Genomic DNA, 22,522 nt, shown 5'->3' on the forward strand with positions numbered 1-22,522 from the left:
AGCAGAAACAGGAAAAAATTTATTGCTATACAATACTGCATTTTCATCATTTTAAAAATTACGTTTCCCTGGCTGGGTACGGTGGCACATGCCTTTAATCCCAGCACTTGGGAGGCAGAGGTAGAAGGATCGTTGTGAGTTTGAGGCCACCCTGAGACTACATAGTTAATTCCAGGTCAGCCTGGACCAGAGTGAGAACCTACCTTGAAAAAACCAAAAATAACTAAATTAAATAAATTAAGTTTTCTCTGATTCTAAAGACTTCTTGCCAGTGACATATGTTGGAGTTAAAGGCTTATCTATACACACCATGTCTGTTGGGGAATTTTGTTTTTAAACTCGAAGACTGCTTTCAAACATTGACCTCAGTTTCTCTGGGTGCTCTGAAGATCACAACTGCAGAGCACTGGAACTAAGAATTCCTGACCTCTTCTTTTCTGAACAGGACAGCCCCAGACAATACCAGCTGCTTAACTGTTTGTTCTTCAAGGTGGATTTCACCCCCTCTAGTACTGAGCTTTGGACCTAGGGCTTGGTGTCTACCACTGAACTATATCCTTGGCCTTTGTAATTTTCGTTTTCACTGTTGAGGCAAGACCTTGCTATATTTTCCAGGCTGGCCTTGAACTTCCAATTCTTCTGCCTCAGCCTCCCAATTTTCTGGGATTACAGACCTATTGTACCAGGCACAGTTAAAAAGTGGGTTTTATTTTGAATTCTTATGCTAGACAAGTACTCTACCACTGAACCACATCCCCAGTCCTAGAAGATGGATTTTAAGGGAAGCATAAAGAAGGTCACAGAGGGACACAGCTACATACATACATACATACATACATACATATATATATATGTAGCTGAAGGTATGTATGGTAAGCCAAAAGAACATTACCTTTTTATGGCAAACTTATTTTAGCACTTACTGTAGAATTTAAAAAAATGTTCTGGCTTTGACTGTACAGAAATTTAGGAAATGCAATGCTCTGCTACACTATTATTTTGTAGGACTAAGAACCTTAAAGTGTAGTTAACAGGATGGTCAGCATTTACAAAGACTTTTCAAGTCATTAGTTGATTTACTGGGCAATGTTAAGACTGGGTGGGTAAAGTTATTAGTGCCTTTTGCTAAGGGGAGTGGAGTGGAGTTATTTCAGGCTGTCCCCAAGGTCAACCGCGTTGGCAGCAGTGTACACAACTCTGGCTGGGGCCCTTCACTTCCTCAGTTCTAAATCACGGCACTGGGACTCTGATCTCAGCTGGAATGGAGGGAAAAGCAACTCCACCTAAAAACAAGGTGTATAGCCAGTAAACTGTCAAGTTAATATATGTATATTCAACCTCAGATCTTAAACTGTGAAGTACTGATAAGCTCAAAAGTGAATTAGTGGGAGAATAGCACTCAGGATTACACAATATTTAAACAAATTTTCTGGTTTGCTCCTACACATTGAATTTTTCCTTAACTACTGGCTTACTTTTAAAACTGTGCAATCTTCTCAGTCTTGTGAAAAATCTTTGCCTTCATGACAAGCAAAATTGACATACAAATTATGTAACCTGTCCAGAACTAAAGGACTAAAAGAAGTCTCGTAATTTTGTTCCCCTTTGTGAACACACTGGCAGTTTTTCTTCTTACTGTCCATACGTTCTGTTTTAGTGGTCGGTAAAGCATCTCATCTCAAGGGTAACTTTGACTAGATTGCTTTTCCTTAAAGCAGAGTTTTATTGGGTTTTTGTTCTGCTCAAAAGCCTTTGCTGGTCTTTCGCAAGCTCATATTCCCAAAGCTCACTGTAGATGTTTACAGCAATGGTCTTCAGTGAACTACCTCCCAGTCTGTGGGGTTCCCTGGGACACTGAGGGTGTTTTGGTTGTGAACTTGCTTTGGCCAGTGTGGCATCAGCAAGCAAGACTCTCATGGAAGGCGAGGCATTACTGCTGTACTGAGCTCTTTTAAGGGGAAATGTTCCAATGGAGAGAGCATGTGCCCAGCCCCCAGCAGATTGAAGATTTGAAGAGTTAGGAAGCTGCCCTGCCTTCACAGGGGTCTTTAGCCACCAAGTTTGAGGGCAGTTGCAGTTGGCTGTGCAGGAGTGGATGGCTGGTGCTGCAGACCAATGTGCGTCTGAACTGACACTGTCCAGTTCCACCAGATCAAACAGCACCTCCCCCAGGCCAGTGTGGCTCCCAAGGCTTGGATGCTATCTGTTCTGCCGGAAGCAGTGTCTGCCTGCTGACACCCAACAACTGCTGGCCAGATTGGCTCTTGGAAGGCCTCCTGCCTGCTCCACATCACTACTGCACAAGTCCCTGAGACCCTGGTCTATACAGCACTCTTAGCCACGCACATTACCCTGCCTCATAATCTAAGTGTGGACCACACAGCCGATAGGCATCTTCATCTATGCTCCAAATTCGTACTGAGGGCTTTATGAAACACATCTAATTTCTCAGTGGCTTCAGCAAACTGTAGCCAGGGTGGCCTGCAGAAATTCTGGGAATACTTATGAAGTACAGAATAATCTCCCGGAGGTACTGAAGTGATAAGAGCCCTTTAGGGAGAAGTCTTGATAATAGGAGGCTAAACTTTGGGCAGCTCACTAACTCAGCCTGTAATTCTCCTCCAAGAGTAGCTCAGGCTACAAAAACACAAAAGTACTTCAGGTCACATGGAGTTTCTTCACAGGAACGGTGACAGCAATGACTCTGTGGCCCAGTGATTAAGCGGGCGCCAAGGGAGAGTGAGCGAAGGCAGGTTCTTGCTCTCAGAGCAGGGAAGGTGCCTGTGGAAGGTACTGCTGAGGGGGAGGGCAAGAATCCAGACCTGCTGTATTTCCTAACACTGAAGACTGGTGGCAAGAAGCAGACAGGCAGCCTCCCTCTGCTAACTGCACTGCGCTCATTACCCACAGGGCAGGCTCAGTCAACCAGTACACCCTCTTTCTTGGGCCAGACTCTTGGGGAAGGATAGGAGGCTAGAGTTTTCTCTTCTCTTCTCTTCTCTTCTCTTCTCTTCTCTTCTCTTCTCTTCTCTTCTCTTCTCTTCTCTTCTCTTCTCTTCTCTCCCCTTCTCCCCTTCCTTTCTTCCTCCCTCCCTCCCTCCCTCCCTCCCTCCCTCCCTCCCTCCCTCCCTCCCTCCCTCCCTCCTTTCTTTCTTTCTTTCTTTCTTTCTTTCTTTCTTTCTTTTTGTTTCTTGAGGTAGGGTATCGCTCTAGTCCAGGCTGACCTAGAATTCACTATGTAGTCTCAGGGTGCCCTCAAACTGACGGCAGTTCTCCTACCTCTGTCTGCCAAGTGCTGGGATTAAAGGCATGCACCACCATGTCCAGCTAGAGCACTATTTTTCAAAATATCAGGGTGTAGCAGACAAAAGAAACAAGATACAAACTTGACCTGTAGCTTGGCTTAGCTCTAAAACAACTATCTTTTTTTTGAGATAGGATCCTGCTAGGTAGTCCTGATTGGCTTTCAACTCACAGAGATCCTCCTGTCTCAACCTCAAGGACTGAGATTATAGGTGTGGGCCACCATGCTCAGCTTTAGATCTAAAACTACTAGAAACTAAATCTTTTATTTATGTGAATGGTGATTTTGGTGGTAGAGGATGAACCTGGGTCTGACTATCTGGGTTAATATTTTCTATATAGGAAGAACTGTCTTGACTCCGTCAGCATGGGTTTTCTTTTTTTGAGGCAAAGATGGAAGTTTTTATTCGAGGGGGAAAAACATGAGCTGCCAGGACTGACTCTCAAGAGTGGAGCAGTGAGTTTGGGGTTACAGATAGTGGGCTTTTCAACTGGAGGAAGGTGGGAAAGGGAAGGAATTTCTTTGTTGGGGCAGTGAATCTCTGTTCTTTACATTAGGTATAGGGTGAGACCAGAAGTGACCCAGTGAGAGTTAGGGACAGTAAATCTAGACTTGGAGACTTGTCAGGCAGGGATAATAGTGGCTGAGCAATTTCTTGAGGAATGGGGATGACTCCTATGTTGCCCTCCTGCCGTTTGCCCTCCTGCTGTTTGCCCTCCTGCTGTCCTGGGTGACTCCATTTTGTCCTGACCTAACATTCCAGCCTTTTGTTAATAATAAGAGAGGAAGGTTGGGTTGGAGAGATGGCTTAGCGGTTAAGCGCTTGCCTGTGAAGCCTAAGGACCCCGGTTCGAGGCTCGATTCAGCATGGGTTTTCTTTAAGGTGGTTTTTGATGCAGTCTAATTGCATTCATCTCTTACAAGGGGAACACATAGGTACTTGCATATGAACTTCCTCAATAAAAATCTTTTCTTTTGTTTTTGTTTGTTCCAGGTAGGGTTTTGCTCTAGCTCAGGCTGACCTGGAATTCACTGTATAGTCTGAGGTGGCCTTCAACTCAAAGCAATCCTTCTACCTCTGTCTCCGAAAGGCATGCGCCACCACCCCTGGTGTTTTTTTATTTTTTATTGGTTTTTCAAGGTAGGGTCTCACTCTGGTCCAGGCTGACCTAGAATTCACTCTGTAGTCTTAGGGTGGCCTTGAACTCTCGGCAATCCTCCTACCTCTGCCTCCTGAGTGCTGGGATTAAAGGCGTGCGCCACCACGCCCAACTTTTTTATTTCTTTTTTCAAGGTAGGGTCTCACTCTAGCCCAAGCTGACCTGGAATTCACTCTGTAGTCCCAGTCTGGCCTCCAACTCACAGCAATCCTTCTACCTCTCTACTTCCCAAGTGCTGGGATGAAAGGCATGCATCACTACGCTCAGCTTAATTTCCTTAAAAATGTATACTTATGTGAGAAAAAAATATGAATGAGTATACCAGGACCTCTTGCTGCTGCAGCAAATGATCATCAGACACATATGCCACGTTGTGCATCTGGCTTTACTTGGGTACTGGGGAATTCGCCCAGGCTGGCAGACTTTTCATGCAAGCGTCGTACAACTGCTGCGCTGCCCCCCCAGCCAAGAGCTTGTTTTAAAAAGCATGTGTATGTTTAACATTAATCAGAAGGGGAAAAATAAGAAAACTTACCATTAACAGCTTTTTCGTAATTTTTTCCTAGATTTATTAAATTCCGTAGTCCAGGGTTGAACTGCTCCATGACATTCTGGCAAGTAGATACACAAGACAAGCATGTCAATAGACCACAGACTGAAGGGCATCTAGATTTATCACAGTGTGGCCTAGAGTACACAGTCACAAATGCTATTTACATGAGTGTGCTTTGTGTGTGTGTGTGTGTGTGTGTGTAAAGTTTTTTTTTCAAGATATAGTTTCATGTATTCCAGGCTGGCTTCACACTTGCTATGTAGTTCAAGACAGCTTTGGACTTCTGACCCTCTCAAGTGCTGGGATCATGGGCTTTCACTACCATGCCTGGCATATGCTATGGTGGGGATCAAACTCAGGGCTGTGTGTGTGTGAGGCAAGCAATCTACCAACTGAGCTACATCCCCAGTACATAAATGCTGATTAAGACTTTTTTTCTTTTCATCTCAAGGCAAGATCTCTCTTTAGTCCAGGCTGACCAAGAACTCATTCAATAATTCCAGGCTGGCCTTGAACTCACAGCAATCCTCCTACCTCTGCCTCCCATGTGCTGGGATTACAGCTGTGTGCCACCATGCCTGGCTTGATTAAGAATTTTAATGAAACTTATTTTCTGACTTGATGGGACAGGCGACAAGGAGGACATAGCCCAGACAGTTCTCAGTTGCCCAAGGGCTGCCTATAACCTGTTATAAATAGAACAAGCAGCAGACACTCACATCCCTAGGGTGCCCCTTAGGGACTGTGTAAGCCCAGAGGCCCAGGTAGCCTTTTGGGTATAAGCAGATTGTTAATGGTTATCATTCTAGCATTAAGAAACAGTGTGTACAATCAACTACCTCAACTCCTAATTAAGGCCAATGTTTTGGCTACCAAGTGAACAGAAACTTCCAGCAATCTTGCTTTGAGCCTGCCTGAATCTGAAGCACAAGCAAACCACTTGCAGGGTGCCAGCTTCCTGAGTGCAGGTGACTGTAGGCATCTGCTCCATCTATGACCAATGAGCTGCATGGCCCCATCATTCCAAGTGGACCCCCAGGTCTCACTACCTCCTCCCCCACATGTGTACTGTTTGCAGGTGGCCAGGAGGTAAGGATGAAAAACTACCCAACATGCCAGGGGGAGAGGCTTCCTACATACACCCTTCAGAAGAGAAGGAAAAGGCCCTCCATTAAGGTTGGGAGGATGCAGGAGAACTTTATACTAAACAATCTGTGATAAAGACAAAGTGAAGACAGCATACGCCTCAGCCTTTCCTTACCCTTGGTCTTGACTTCCCAAGAATGCTTCCAACTAAGATGTTGCTCTAGTTATTATAATCATTTTGAGTATTCTCATCCCTGGTTTCCTACCCAAGCCTTCCTATGTAATTAACTGGCAACTTACTGGTCAATTAATAATCAGTGTTTGTTGACTTTGAATGTATTAAAGATTATGTTTTCTTTTTGGTAAAGCCTTTTTTTTTCTTTCTGGAATTAATCATTGTTTCACTTCCCCTATCCCCACCAATACTATGTAGCCACCTTAAATCCTTTCACACACAGTGGTTGTGGTGGTTTGATTCAGGTGTCCCCCCCATAAACTGAGGTGTTCTGAATGCTAGGTTCCCAGCTGATGGAGATTTGGGAATTAATGACTCATGGAGCCAGTGTATTGTTGGGGGTGGGCTTATCCGTATTATAGGTAGTTTTCCCATGCCAGTGTTTGGCACACTCTCCTGTTGCTATTGTCCACCTTATGTTGGCCAGGGGTGATGTCCACCCTCTGCTCAAGCCATCGTTTTCCCTGCCATCATGGAGCTTCCCCCTTGAGCATGTAAGCCAAAATAAACCTCTTTTTTCCCCACAAGCTGCTCCTGGTTAGGTGATTTCTACCAGCAATGCGAACCTGACTGCAACAGTGGTCTACACCAGTATTCAGTTACAGGCTAGTCTTCTGTCTCACTTTTCCTCCCAGAACCTTGCTCACTGTCTTTTCATTGTCTTCCAGTCTGCCAGGCTGTTGTCCTTGTATGCTCTGCTGTGGCTGGCTGTGTTAAGAACTCTCATTAGGGTTTGGAAAGATGGTTCAGCAGTTAAAGACACTTGCAAAGCCTACCATTCTAGGTTCAATTCCCAAGCTATGCTCATAAGCCAGACCAAAAAAAAAAAAAACAAAAAAAACCAAAAAAAAACCCAAAAACCTCTCATCAGCTGAAGTCATATTTTCTACTTTCTTCCTTTTTTGCTAGAGGCTATTCTCCACAAATGATCTAATGATGTGTGAGAGGGGTATCTGTATCTCCATGTGCTTCCAACCACCTTTATTTCAACATGTGAGATATTTATGGACAGGGATATAATGGACTGAACTCTGTCTCAGAATTAGCATCCACTTTTGCTGTTAGAAGTCAGAGGTCATTTCTTCTGTGAATCCCCCTCTCTCCTTTTCAAAGCTCACTTTCGGAAGCTGTTTTCTTTATTCCTGCCTCACTGTGGGTAACTTTTCTAGTTAGTTTACAGGACCCTTGGCTTCTGGCCATGTATGGAAGATGCTTGTATCTTCAACTTCTCTAGAATGCTGATGAAAGTTGGACAAATCCTGGATTTATTATCAATTGTTTCCACTTGTCTTTGTGGCCTGCATCTAACAGATATCCTGAGTGTTACATTCCAAATCTTTCTTTTTTAAGCTCTTGGTTGGTTTTCTGAGATAGGGTCTCTCTATATAACCCATGCTGGCCTCAAATTTACAACCTGTATGCTTCAGCCTTCAAGATTACATGCTGGGATTACATGCTTGTGCCACCACTCCTGGCTCTGGTGATCTTAAAGGTTAGTACATTTTTCTTTCTTTTTTTTTTTTTTTTTGTATTTGAGATACAGTGGAAGGTGGTGTGGGCAGAGAATGAACATGTCATTGGCATCGTGCACTGCAAACAAATTCCAGATGTATGCTCCACTTTGTGCATCTGGCTTTACATGGGTACTGTGGACTCAAATCTGGGCCAGTGGGCTTTGTAAGCAAGTGCTTTTAATGGCTGAGCCATCTCCCCATCCTGGTCAGTTTTAATGGCTGAGCCATCTCCCCAACCTAGTCAGTTCATTTCTCAGAGTGCTTCAATGCTGCTGGAAGCTGTGGGTTGGGCAACTAGTGGGCTGCAGTCAGTGTCTAGACAGCAAGTCACTGGAAAGACTGGGCCATAGTCAGCACCTAGAGCCAGTTTCTCCAAACATTCCTAATTTCCAGTTACTGGGTGGAGGGGTGGGGCATCCATCAGGTAATGAGTCTTCTCACCAGTCAGGAATGGGGCTGGGAACTTGAGTGCAGTTAAGGCTCATGGAATTCCTCTGCAGAGTTTTATCCCCTGGCATTTCCAAGACCAGAGCTCCAGCACATCCTGAGATTCAATCTCCAGCCTTCAGGCTAAGGGGAGCAGCTAGCTACTGTGGTGGGAGGTGTAGGAAAGGGAACCTATAGAGTCTAACCACTCTATACAGACTCCTATCCTAGCTATCTACCCTCTTGTCTACCCATCTGTAGGTCCAGTCCTTGGGCACTAGGGCCTCAGGGTGATTGGCTCATTACCACCAATAGGTCCAGCTAGCATTCCCTGGTCCACTTTCCCTCTTTCCATCCGCTCCCTTCCACTTCCCTTCCCTTCCCCTCCCTTTCTTGTTTTTTGGTTTTTGGAGGTAGGGTTTCACTCTGGTCCAGGCTGACCTGGAATTTACTGTGTAATTTCAGAGTGGCCTTGAACTCACAGTGATCCTCCTACCTCTGCCTCCTGAGTGCTGGGATTAAAGGCGTGCGCCACCACAGCTGGCTCCCCCATCCACTTTTTATTACCAAAACCTTATTTTCTCTCTATATATATGTGTGCGGTGTGGTATATTGTGTGTATATGTGCACATGCATGTGGAGGCCAGAGGACAACCTTGTATGTCATCCCTAGGAAATCCTGAACACCTCCTTTGAGACAGAGTCTCTCGTGGGCCTGGAGCTCACCAAGTAGGCTGATCTAGGTGTCTAATGAGCCTGAGGGACCCTCTTGTCTCTGCCCCGCTGCTCAGGGCTTGGAAACGCATGTCACCACACCTGGCTTGTATGTGAGCCCTGGGATCCCACTCAGGTACTTGTGCTTGTGAGGCAAGCACCTCGTTGACCAGACTGCTTGCATCCCCAGCCCTTCTAGCCCTCAAATGTGCCTCTGTCCTTTCATCAGCAGATGCTTCCCTCTTCAGGTCTCTGCACTACAGAGCTGTAATTTTTTTTTGGTTCTTTGGTCATCATCATCTCTATATTTTCTCAAATGGAGGGAAAGAAAAACACTGGGGATGATTCTGCTCTGGGTCTATATGTAGCCATGAAGCCCTCAAAGTCAGCTGGCCACAATCCCCATGTTCTGCAGGGTGACAAGGTCTCAATACCTGATTACTGGATACCTTTAGACACAGCTTCTATTGTTCTAGTCTCTTCTCAACCCCTAGTATATTATATTATATATTACAAAATTATTTATTAGAAAAAGAAAGAGAATGAAAAGAGTGAGTACAGGTGTGTTAGGGCCTCCTGTCACTGCAAAGGAACTCCAGATGCATGCACCACTATGTGCATATGGCTTTACACAGGTACTGGGGAATTGAATATGAGCTGTCAGGCTTACAAGCAAGTGCCTTTAACAGCTGAGTCATCTCACCAATCCTAAATTGTATTTTTAAATAGTTTAAGACTCATGGCCAGACATGGTGGTGCACACCTTTAATCCCAGCACTTGGGAGGCTAAGGTAGGAGGATCACCATGAGTTTGAGGCCACCCTGAGACTACACAGTGAATTCCAGGTCAGCCTGGGCTAGTGCAAGATGCTACCTTGAAATACCCAATGGCCCTTCCCCCCCCCCAAAAAAAAGACTCACAAGGAGTTTTCCTAGAAATGCTTCCCCAAGCATCCCCAATGATATTTTCTATAACCACAGTATATCATCAAACCCAATAAATAGCTACTTGTATCATACTATTAACTACAAGCCTTACTTGGGTTTTAGCAGTTTTTAGCAGTTTTTTATCATTCACTGTCTCTATGAACTGTTATGACAGACATGCAAGTGCACAGCCATGACCTCAGTCATAATTCAAGATGGTGCCATCAACACAGAGATCTCCTTTGTGTGCCCCTTTCTGGTCACACCCTCCCCACCCATGCTAACCTGGGGCAACCAGAGAGACCCAGCTCTAACTCTGTCATTGTGAGAATGCTATATAAATGGAGTTACCCAGTATGTGACCTTTGCAGAGCAGCTTTTTCACTCAGTACAATGCCTCGAAGAAAGATCAGACTTGGCGGGTACTGAGAGTTTAACCCTGTTGTGAGTGGTGTTCCACTGGATGACTGCATCACACTTTCTTACCAAGCTACGCACTGAAGACTATCTGGATTGTTTCCAGCTTGGGGCTATTCCAGCTAAAGCTGCAATCAGCAATCATGCACAGGTTTGTGTACGAACGTAAGTTTTTATATCTCTAGGATAAACACACAAGGGTTCAGCTGCTGCGTCACAGGGCAGGGATATGTTTAACTTTATAAGAAGCTGCCAGGCTTCTCCAGGGTGGCTGGGCCACTGAACAGTCCCATCAACAACCTACAAGAGCTCAGTAATTCTTTTTTTTTTTTTTTTTGTGGGGGGTGGTCTCACTTTAGCCCAGACTGACCTAGAATTCACTATGTAGTCTCAGGATGGCCTTGAACTCACACCAATCCTCCTACCTCTGCCTCCCAAGTGCTAGGATTAAAGACATGTGCCACCACGCCTGGCAATAATTCTTTACAAACATATTTTACTTATATGTAAGACAGAGAGATATAGAGGAAGGCAGATAGAGAGAGGGGGAGGGAGAGAGAAAAAGAGGATAGGTATGCTAGGGCCTCCACCTGCTGTAAACAAACTCCAGATGCATATGTCACCTGTGTACCCAGCTTTACATGGGGGCTGGGAATTGAACCTGGGTCATTAGGCTTCACAGGCAAATGCCTTAACCGCTAACCCATCTATCCCAGCCCTCAATAATTCCTAAAACCTAGGTATTTCTTTAGAAAATGGTCACCTTCTAACTGAAAAATGAAATCTTTATTTTAAAGATAATTCTTTAAAATTCTTGTAATATTCTTAGAAAGGTGAGAGTACAAAGTAAGAACAAGAGAAAACTGCTATAGAGATAACCTTTCTCCATAGTATATAAGCAGTTACAACAGAGTAGCCCAGATCTGTTCATTCACTAAGGGATGACATAACTCTTGAAATATTTACCTGTAACTACCAGTTTACTAGACCTAGAGCAATGGGGACCACATACAAATCACAATCCACATTATCTTAACTGAAAGGTCAGGGAATCATTGACCAATGATACACACATTTTCACCAAGACTTAAGGCCACAACCAGGTTTAGATAAAATGGCAGTTTTTAGGATTGAAAAACTCAATATATGTAGTTCAATTCTTTGTATTTTGGGTTAGAGAAAATTTGGCCCCTTTAAACAGTGGAAAATCCATTTCTATATTGGCTCTTGGCCATTGATCTAGTTATTTTAGTTGAGTAGGTGTTATTTTAAACCCAGGAACAGAAAAGCAATGCTGCCTTTGTACTGTGAGATCTGCTAGGTGTTATAGTAGCAGTGGGTGTTTTGGGAAGACAACCACTGGGTCAAAGGCTGGTGCTGGCACCACGTTTGCTGAGACAGTTGTTCTGGCAACAACTCAAAAGATGGAGTTTTGGTGGGAAGAAAAAGAGGTTTAAGACATAAAGTGTATCAAAATGAATGGAAAAGATACAGATGGGCCAAGAAGCACCACTTTTGTTACAAAAAAAACCAAAAAAACCACATATTTAAAAGTATGTATCCACAAGTTACAACCTAGCACTTAGTATAATTTACCAAGTCAGTTTTACCTAGAATGTTTCCTTTACATCCAGAAAATAGGGATAGCTATGGTTACAGAATAAATTCTAGACTAGTCCACTAGCAATATGAGCCTTCTGTTTGTGCCAGAGTTATGAAAAGGGGTTGGTTTACTCCCAAAACTGAGTAGCACTGCAGAACGGGCCTTCAGCTATTTGGAATCAACTGTGTGGTGATGCGCATCTGCAATTCCAGCTACTTGGGAGGCTGAAGCAAGATGATTGAAAGTTCCATGCCATCCTGGACATAAAATTTAAAAATGTCTGGGGATGGAGCTCGGTAGAAGAGCATTTGCCTAGCTGGTTCAATGCCCAGTACTACACAGTAAAGGATGAGATAAAGCCAGGCATGTATGTGGTGATGAGCTTGCACTCCCAGTACTCGGGAGGCTGAGGCAGGGGGATCATTCCAAGGTTGAGGTCAGCCTGGGCTACATATTCAGATGCTGCCTCAAAAAGCAAAAACCAGAAAAGGCTGCAGAACAGGCCCCTGGGAACCAGGGCACCCTTCCCACCAGATTTCTAGCTTGTCTGATTATGTCAGGCATTTACTCTCCCTGCCTTCTGAAGGTCCAGGTCACAATTTTAAAACTAATTACGTAATCGTATGATGATAGATTTAAATTGCTTAGTATTTGGCTTTAAAAAGTTACCTTTAGAGCTGTGTGTGGTGGCGCACACCTTTAATCCCAGCACTCAGGAAGCAAGGGTGGGAGGAATGTTGTGAGTCTGAGGCCAGCCGGGGTTTAGAGAGTGAGTTCCAGGTCAGCCTGGGCTAGAGTGAAACCATACCTTGAAAAACAACAAACAAACAAAACAAAATAAAATAAAATAAAAAGTTACTTTTAAATTGGACATGGTGGCATACGCCTGCCTTTAATCCCGGCACTTAGGAAGCAGAGGTAGGAGGATCACTGTGAGTTTGAGGCCAGCCAGGGACTACAGAGTGAGTTCCAAGTCAGCCTGGGCTAGAGTGAGACCCTACCTTGAAAAAAAAAACCAAAGGGAAGAAGAAAAGAAAAATGAAAAGTTACCTTTATCAGTATAGAACTATGCATAAATTAACAAGGCATACTTTTTATAATTGTAATTTTTAATTTTTAAAAAGCATACTATAACTAAACCAGGTAGTAAAATAAGCAAAATTTATATATTTAAAAAGTTGTAGCCGGGCGTGGTGGTGCACACCTTTAATCCCAGCACTCAGGAGGCAGAGGTAGAAGGATCGCCATGAGTTTGAGGCCATCCTGAGACTACATAGTGAATTTCAGGTCAGCCTGGGCTAGAGTGAGACCTTACCTCAAAAAACCAAAATAATAAAATAAAATAAAATTGTTTCTCTTTTCCAGTTCTCTATATGACCAAGGACAAATTTTTCACAATTTAAAAAAAAAAAAAAGCTTATGGGGGCTAGAAAAATTGCTTAGAAGTTAAGGTGCTTGCCCGAAGCTTAGGGACTCATGTTTGACTCTCCAGATCCCACACAAACCAGATATACAAGGGACATAAGCATGTAAGGTCACACATGCTTGTATAAGGTAGTGCATGCGTCCGGAGTTCAATTGCAATGGCTGTAAGCCCTGGTGTGCCAATTCTCCCTCTCTCTCTTTAAAAAAAAATACAAATAACAAAACCCCAACAATTTATGGACTAGGTGCGGTGGCGCACACCTTTAATCCCAGCATTTAGGAGGCAGAGACAGGAGAATTGCTGTGAATTTGAGGCCACCCTGAGACTACACAGTGAATTCCTGGTCAGCCTGGGCTAGAGCAAGACCTTACCTCAATAAGCCAAAGGAAAACAGAAAAGAAAAGCTTATGGGCCAGAGATATGGCTCAGTGGTGAAAGGCACTTGGGTGCAAGGCCTGACGGCCCAGGTCCCAGGTAAAGCACATAGTGGCACATGGCATCTGGAGTTCATGTGCAGTGGCAAGAGGCCCTGATGTACCCTCTCTCTCCTTGCAAATAATAAAAATATTTATTTTCCTTTTTTTGGGGGGGTTGTTTTTTTCAAGGTAGGGTCTCGCTCTAGCTCAGGCTTACCTAGAATCCACAATGTCGTCTCAGGTGGCCTCAAACTCACAGCAATCCTCCTACCTCTGCCTCCAAGTGCTGGGATTAAAGGTGCATGCCACCACACCTGGCTAAAAAAAGTATTTTTTAACAAAGCTAACCTCAGGCTGTAGAGATGGCTTAGTGGTTAAGGCACTTGCCTGCAAAGCCAAAAAGGACCCAGGTTCAACTCCCCAGGACCTACACTAAGACAGATGCACAAGGGGCACATGCATCTGGAGTGCGTTTGCAGTGGCTGGAGGCCCTGGCGCACCCATTCTCTCTCCCTCTCTCTCGCTTTCTCTACCTGCCTATTTCTGTATCTCTCTCTCGCTTTCTCTACCTGCCTATTTCTGTATCTCTCTCTCTCTCAAATAAATAAAATTTAAAAAAATTTAAAAAGCTAATCTCAGAATAAGTTTTATGTAATTTAACAAATCTCTAAATGTCAAGTTCTACAATTTGAAATTTTAAAATACTTTATCTCATACTATCTCATTTAAACTAACCTATGTCACAAATGTTCAAACTTATCAAGACGCATTCTGATGCTGTATGGTAAGAACTGCTGTAAACAGGGTTAACTGAGAATACATAGAGACGGGTTCCATTTGAAGAAAATCTTGCTTCCTCCTTCCCTGAGTGTTGCTGGAAGTTGCTGCTCTTGTGCTAACCTTGCCAACATTTGATTACCTCCTTGGCCTTGAGGGGAAAGGATTAGCAAGCAAATCTGGCATGGTGACAGCTGCTTGAGGGCTAACAGAAGGGTCAGAAGAGTCACACCGTTCATGCCCATCACGGATGTGAGTATAAGACTGGTAAAGGGAAATTAGATAACTGAGAGTTTTTAAAGTACCAAGCGAGATCAGAAATACTTTTTTTTTTTTTGGTTTTTCAGATAGGGTCTCACTCTAGCCCAGCCTGACCTGGAATTCACTATGTAGTCTCAGGCTGGCCTCGAACTCTCAGCGATCCTCCTACCTCTGCCGCCCCGAGTGCTGGGATTAAAGGCGTGCGCCACCACGCTCGGCTCAGAAATATTTCTTCAAACCGGTTGTGGTGGTACATGCTTGTTATCCCAGCACTTGGGGTTGAGGCAGAGAGACTAAGAATTGGGGTCAGCCTGGGCTATACTACATATCAAGACCCTTGTCTCAACAAACACATACACAAACAAACCCAACAAGAAGATAACTGCATTCAAATACGTAAGTAGAAAATTACTTCCTGCCTGTCAGATATGAAAAATGTTTTGCTTCCCATCAATGTGTATATTAGCTCTCAGGTGGCATGATGTATCAGTCTGCATTCTCTGATTTGTAAACATGCTATCACAGTAACAATGGGATTGGGAGGTGTGGGGGACAAGGCATGCTTTGAATCTTTGGGTGAGCAACATTACCTCTTTGTGCCTCAGTCACTCACAAACTAGGAATAATGATAATAATTTTCACTTTGCAAGAGTATGAAGACTGAATAGGATAATCTACCATCATGTAGCATTTATTTACTGATTTATTTTATATTATGATGTGGAGCTGAGATCAAACCCTTGAGTTGTACATGCCAGGCAAACACTGCACCCCCATTCATGGGGAGCTCCTTTGTGCTCTTCAAAGTACTCAACACTCGGAACCAACAATAATTAATACTACGAGAGGAACACTCTAAAATACTGGTCAAACTTCAAGCAGATGGCTATTCTGTTTAGAGTGCTATCTCCAGGAACTTCCATTTCCTCCCTACAACATGACAACAAACACCATCAGCTCTCTAGCTCACAATGCTGTCCTCAGGATAAGAGGGATCACGAATAGAAGATGTCTAGAGAAGACGACACACAGAGTAAGTCAAAGGTGTCCTCTGCTTTATCCAGCTGAAAGCAGGTCGTCTACTTAAAAAACAAAACAAAACATTTTACTTATTTATTTGAGAGACAGAGAGAGGGAGAGAGAGAGAATATGGGTGCACCAGGGCCTCCTGCCACTGCATATGAACCCCAGATGCATGCGACACTTTGTGCATCTGGCTTATGTGGGTACTGGGGAATTGAACTTGGGTCCTTGGGCTTCAAAAGCTAGTATCTTAACTGCTAAGCCATCTCTCCAGCTACAACTTTTTCACTAGAAATCCATCCACACTTATGGAGCTGTGCTTCAGGCTTCATCTCCAACACTGACTTGGACCTTCTTGTTTGATCTCCAACCTGTGCTTATTACTATCCCCACTTTATAGCTAAGCTATCAAGACTCTGAGAGGTCATGTTTTAAAGTCCTGATAATGGTGCTACGGGCAGAAAGAGGCAGGGTCAGGCCCACGCAGTCTTCCTGCCAACCTCTGCACTCACCCTGAGGCCTCAATAGTTCTTTTCCTTCAAATGAGTTGTGAAACATACTGAGATGAAAATGCTTTTGTAATGCCAGAGCACCACTTTAGTAAGAATCTAAAATATGGAAATCTCTACTGTATGTTTAAAAATGCTTTCTGATGTTTCCTGGAAACTCTTGTGTGTGTGCACGTGGGGGCACGGGTAGGTGTGAGTGTGTGCTCCCATATGTGCACATGGATGTAGAGGTCACATGTTGATGTTGGCTATCTTCCTCAATTGTTCTCCACCTTGTTTTTTGAAACAAGGTCTGCAACTGAACTCAACTTTCATCAATTCAGCTAATCTAGCAAGCCAGCAAACCCTGGGGATCCTCCTGTTTCTGCCTCCCCATCACTGGGATCACAGGCATGTACCACTGTGCCCAGCTTTTATGTGGGTGCTGGGCATCTGAACCCAGGTTCTTATGCATGTGTGGCAAGCTCTTTACCAACTGACTTGTTTTCCCAGCCCTTCTTTCCTTTATCTTGGATTTCTGGATACCCAATTTTGGTCATTATAATTAACCTCCTAATAGCATGGCAATAAAAACTTGGGCAAACAATTATTTCTAGCCTTATTCCCCCTTTCTTTTTTAAAATATTTATTTGCTTGAGAGAGAAAGAGAAGGAAGCAGATAGACAGATAGATAGATGACAGAATAAATATGGGTGTGCCAGGGCCTCTAAACATTGCAAACCAACTCCAAACACATGCACCACCTTGTACATCAGGCTTACGTGGGTACTGGGGTATCGAACCTGGGTGATGAATTAGCAGGAAAACACCTTAACTGCTACGCCATCTCTCCAGCCCTTATCTTCCCTTTCTTTCCCATTAAAAATAGAATAGGCTAGAGAGCAAGCTAAGGAGAGATAGAGGGAATGAGATTTCACAGCCACCTGTGGTCCTAACAGGACCATGGCCATGCTGGCACCTCCTGCTGAACAGTACTAAAACACTACACAATTAAGATAAAAGTATAGGATGCACTAACTACCACATCCAAGTCTCTAGTGGAAGCTATAATTAAGGCTGCCACTAACTTCATAACCCATTTCTTATACTTTTACATACATATATATTTAATCATGATGGGTATATAATTTTGCTGTACGCATTGAAAAAATACTTAAAGGAGCAAAGTATTTAAGTGGCTTAATATATTGTGCTCCACTCATATCTTCTGAGACCAGTATACCTAGACATACACAGGCTGAGTTTATTCCTATTTAACTTCTAAATGGCATCTTATTGTGACAGTGTTAGGTGTTCCTATTGCTGAGCTATAGATCCAGTTAGCCAATTTTTTTGCTCCAAGGTTGTGTCTCACTAGCTCAGGCTGACCTGGAATTCACTATGTAGCCTCAGGGTGGCCTCGAACTCACTGCAATCCTCGTACCTCTGCCTCCCAAGTGCTGGAATTAAAGGTGTGTGCCACCATGCCCAGCCCAGTTAGCCAATTTAACACTAACCAAGATATTGCTGTGGGCTGTGCTGTTTGTAGATACAACTAGCATCAACAAACATGACTATAAGCAAAAGAAATGATCCCCAATTATCCCAGTCATCTGAGAGTGCCATCTGACAAGTTGAAAGGCCTTATGAACAAACCTGCAGAAGAAGAAACTTCACTTAGGGACCGAGTCACCTTCCAGCCTGCCCTGCACATTGCACACTCACCCCCATCACCATCACACATGCCGATTTCCTTAAAGAAATCCTTATGGGTTTACATGGATACACACACACACACACACACACACACACACACACACACGCACCATATAAATCTGCTATGTTTCATTCATCTACTCTTCCACCGAGTGCCATGCTGGTGGCTTACAAGCTTGCTACTATTACCATCTACAGGCCAAGACACTGTGTCTTCTATGCACACACGTCACCCAGAAACAGAACTCCTAGGACACAGGCTATGTGACAGCTTTTCAGTTTTGTTACATAAAATATTTCCAAACTGAAAGAAATAGTTATAGCAATTTACAATCTCAATGCCACTGCATGATTTTATCATATCCTCACCAACACTTTACATTAACATATTGTCTGTCTACTAGGTGGGTAAATGACAAGACCTTTTTTAAAAGTACCAAAAGCAAAGCTAGAGGGATGGCTTAGTGGTTAAGGCATTTGCCTGCAAAGCCGAAGACCCAGGCTAGATTCCCCAGGACCCACGTTAGCCAGATGCACAAGGTGGTGCATGTGTCTAGAGTTCATTTGCAGTGGCTGGAAGCCCTGGCACACCCATTCTCTTTCTCCCTCTGTCAAAAAAAAAAAAAAAAAAAGTACCAGAAGCAGAGCCAGGAGTGGTGGCACACGTCTTTAATCCTAGCACTGGGGAGGCAGCATGAGTTCAAGGCCACCCTGAGACTACATAGTGAATTCCAGGTCAGTCTGAGCTACAGTGAGACCCTACCTTGAAATACCAAAATAAGTACCAAAAGCTGTTTGCAATGACAGTATTAATAGTATACATCTGAACATGTCTAGTCAGGAGAAGAGGTACAGTGAGTGAAAGGTGATTCTGGCATAATATGACAGATTTATGTGAAGTTCTCATGTTTGATTTTTGCCCTTTTAACAGTGGGGCATGGAGAAGAATATTTCAAGCTAGGATATTCTCTGTAACCTGAACCATCCCAGCCACCGTGCTCCAGGTACCATGGCATCCAAGGGATTCTCCGAACAAGCCAAACCCATTTCCCCACAGGCATTTTTACTTGTTCTTCCCTCCTCTGGAGGGCTGCTTCTGGACATCAGACCTACTGGGTCTCAAGCCTGTCAGCTCTGAGAAACCACCTTGACCCTCCTCTCCCCCCAGGCAACCACAGCCTCCTTCCCTCTTTTGCTCTTGCTGTGTCCCTGGCTCTTTCCTCAAAGCACTTATCGCTACCTCACATGATTTTACCTATCTGTTTACTCCCCTGTCTCATTAGAAAGTACACCTAAATTAAGGTCAAGGGCCCGAGTAGAACCACCACCCATTCCTATCACTAGGAACAGTGCCTGGACCCACAAATGCTCCAGTGAATGCAGCAGCAGCAGCAGTTCTGGAAGTCTGTATGAAGTTGTGCTCAAGGTGGGTTCCCACCACAGGCCCATCTGAACACACTGTTAAGAGTCAAGGGCCCAGCGGGCCAATTAACCACTAAAGTCAAGCACAAGGTAATGAGTCCCTGTTTGCAACTTCATTAACTTACAGTAATAGCTCCACCCGAGTAACAAAAGCTGCAAGGCGGCCAGGCACAGTAGCACACGCCATTAACTTCAGCACTCAAGAGGTTCATGTAAGAGGATCACTATGAGTTCGAGGCCGCTGTGAGACTACATAGTGAATTCCAGGTCAGCCTGGGCTAGAGTGAGACCCTATCTCAGAAAACCAAAACAAGCTCTACTACCTACAAAGGCCTAATAGACTTGCAAAAATCTGAAAATAGGGCTGGAGAGATGACTTAGCGGTTAAGCACTTGCCTGTGAAGCCTAAGGACCCCGGTTCGAGGCTTGATTCCCCAGGACCCACATTAGCCAGATGCACAAGGGGGCGCATGCATCTGGAGTTCGTTTGCAGTGGCTGGAGGCCCTGGTGCGCCCATTCTCTCTCTCTCTCTACCTCTTTCTCTCTTGATCTGTTGCTCTCAAATAAATAAATAAAATAATAATAAATTTTTAAAAGTCTGAAAATACCAGGGCTTGGAGAATTTTGCTTCCAAACCCTGTGTCCTTCCTAGTTGTCATTTAAATAACCTTTTATATACTAGCCAATGGTATGGTCCTTAAAAAGGGTACCTTGCTGGAGACAAACCACATGTCCATCAACTGGCAAAGATACAAACAAATGTGGTATATCCATACAATGGAGTATTATCTGACCACAAAGCGGCACCATGCAGACACCCACCACAGCGTGGAAAAGAGCACTGCTTGGTGACGCCAGTCCTAGGAGACCACACAAGGGGCTGGGAGAAGCACACCGGCAGGGCGTCTGTCCAGCACGTACAACCCTCAGCTCGGCAAAACCAACCAACCCCTTCATCTCATGAAGCAATCGGAAAGACAAATCTTTTGTTGTTGCTGCTTTGTTTTTTTGTTTGTTTATTTTTATTTTTCGAGGTAGGATCTCACTCTAGCCCAGGCTGACCTGGAATTCACTATGAAGTCTCAGGGTAGCCTTGAACTCACAGCGATCCTCCTACATTTGCCTCCCAAGTACTGGGATCAAAGGCATGTGCCACCATGCCTGTCAGGCCTTGCTTTTTATTTATTTAGGTGTGTGAGGGAGAATAAATGAATGAATGAATGTGGATGCACCAGGGCCTTTAGCTACTGCAAACGAGCTCCAGACACATGTGCCACCTTGTGCATCTGGCGTTACGTGGGCCCTAGGGAATTGAATCTGGGTCCTTTGGCTTTGCATATAAGCGCCTTAACTGTTAAGCCATTTCCCCAGCCCCCTCCCCCTGCCTTTTTCTCCTGATGTAGTCTCACTCTAGCCCAGGCTGACCCAGAATTCACTATGTAGTCTTAGGCTGGCCTCAAACTCAGAGTGTCCTTCCTATCTCTGCCTCCAAAGTGCTGGGATTAAAAGCGTGATCCACCATGGCTGGCTTGCTTTGGGTTTTGAGAAAGGGTCTCACTATGCACACCAGGTTGGTCTAGAGCTCATTATGTAGCACAGGATGGCCTCTAACATGCAGTACTCCTCTTTTAACCTCCAGAGTGTTGAGGTTACAGATGTACCAGGCTGGGCCAGAAAAGACAAATCTATAGAGAAAAAATACATTAGTGTTGCCTGGCACTGGAAGTAAAAAAGAGAAATGACAGCAAATGAACATAAAGGACTTTGAATGAATGAATTGTATGGTATTTTAAATTCTTTTATTTTTATTTTTTCAGTTTTTCAAGGTAGGGTCTCACTCTAGCCCAGGCTGACCTGGAATTCACTATGTAGTCTCAGGGTGGCCTTGAACTCATGGCGATCCTCCTACCTCTGCCTCCCAAGTGTTGGGATTAAAGGGTGTGCCACCACACCCAGCAGTATTCTTATTTATTTATTTGTTTATATGAGAGAATGAAATGTCTCTGGTTGCTGCAGACTCCAGATGCATGCACCACTTTGGGTGTCTGGCTTTATGTGGGTACTGAGGAATTGAACCCTGGGCCAGCAGACTTTAAAAAAAAATATTTAATTTTTTTTTATTAATTTGAGAGAGGGAAGGAGGCTGAGTGTGTGTGTGTGTGTGTGTGTGTGTGTGTATGAGAGAGAGAGAGAGAATGGACAAGCCAGGGCTTCCAACCACTGCAAATGAACCCCAGATGCATGTGCCACCTTGTGCATCTGGCTTATGTGGGTACTGGGGAATCAAACCAAGGTCCTTTGGCTTTGCAGGCAAGTGCCTTAACTGCTAAGCCATCTCTCCAGCCCCCAGCAGACTTTTCAGGCAGGTAAGCATCTGAGACATCTTTAAAGACTGAATTTTATAGTATTTAAATGACAATGCCACAAAGACTTATTAAAAAAATAGCAAAGTAAAAACAAACAAAAAACATTTGCCTGCTAAGGATTCATTCTGCATCTTTTTTAAAAATTGAGAATGTTAACATATGAATATACCATAATCTGATCATGTCCCTTTATCCATCATTTTAATTTAAATTTTTTGTTTGTTTGTTTGTTTGTTTGTTTGAGGTAGGGTCTCACTCTAGCCCAGGCTGACCTGGAATTCACTGTATTCTCAGGGTGGCCTCAAACTCATGGCAATCCTCCTACCTCTATCTCCCAGAATTCTGGGATTAATGGCGTGCACCCCCCCCCCCCATTTCTTTATCTATCTTTGTTCCCCTCTCCCATATTCTGGAATCTCCTCATTCAAAATAGTCCTTCCTCTGTTTGGATATCCCATTCCTTTTGTCCTCCTCAGTCCTCTATGTCAAAATGTACTTGGGCTCAGAGCAATGAAGTTCTTAAAGAGCATCTGTGGATCAGGAATGCACCCGTTGGTTCATGTGAGAAGGACAGTGCCCCAAAGTCCACTTACACAGCTTGTGGCTCTTACATTTTTCCTATCCCTTCTTCCACAATGTTGCCTGGAGTCTTGGCAAGCATGGAAGAAATCTCCTTTAGTGCTGACT

At 44.1% G+C, this 22,522-nt stretch overlaps 1 protein-coding gene across 1 annotated transcript in view; it reads right to left on the reverse strand.

Moving 5' to 3' along the window:
• The window catches only part of Baiap2l1 (BAR/IMD domain containing adaptor protein 2 like 1), a 105,478-nt gene that overhangs the window by 63,081 nt on the left and 19,875 nt on the right, over window positions 1–22,522 (reverse strand). The window contains exon 2 of the mRNA XM_045143757.1: window positions 5,000–5,075. Within this exon, the coding sequence (XP_044999692.1) occupies window positions 5,000–5,075 (76 nt within the window). The remainder of the gene's footprint in view (window positions 1–4,999; window positions 5,076–22,522) is intronic.

This window comes from Jaculus jaculus, chromosome 2 (genome assembly GCF_020740685.1).
Source record: "Jaculus jaculus isolate mJacJac1 chromosome 2, mJacJac1.mat.Y.cur, whole genome shotgun sequence".
Lineage (NCBI taxonomy): Eukaryota > Metazoa > Chordata > Mammalia > Rodentia > Dipodidae > Jaculus > Jaculus jaculus.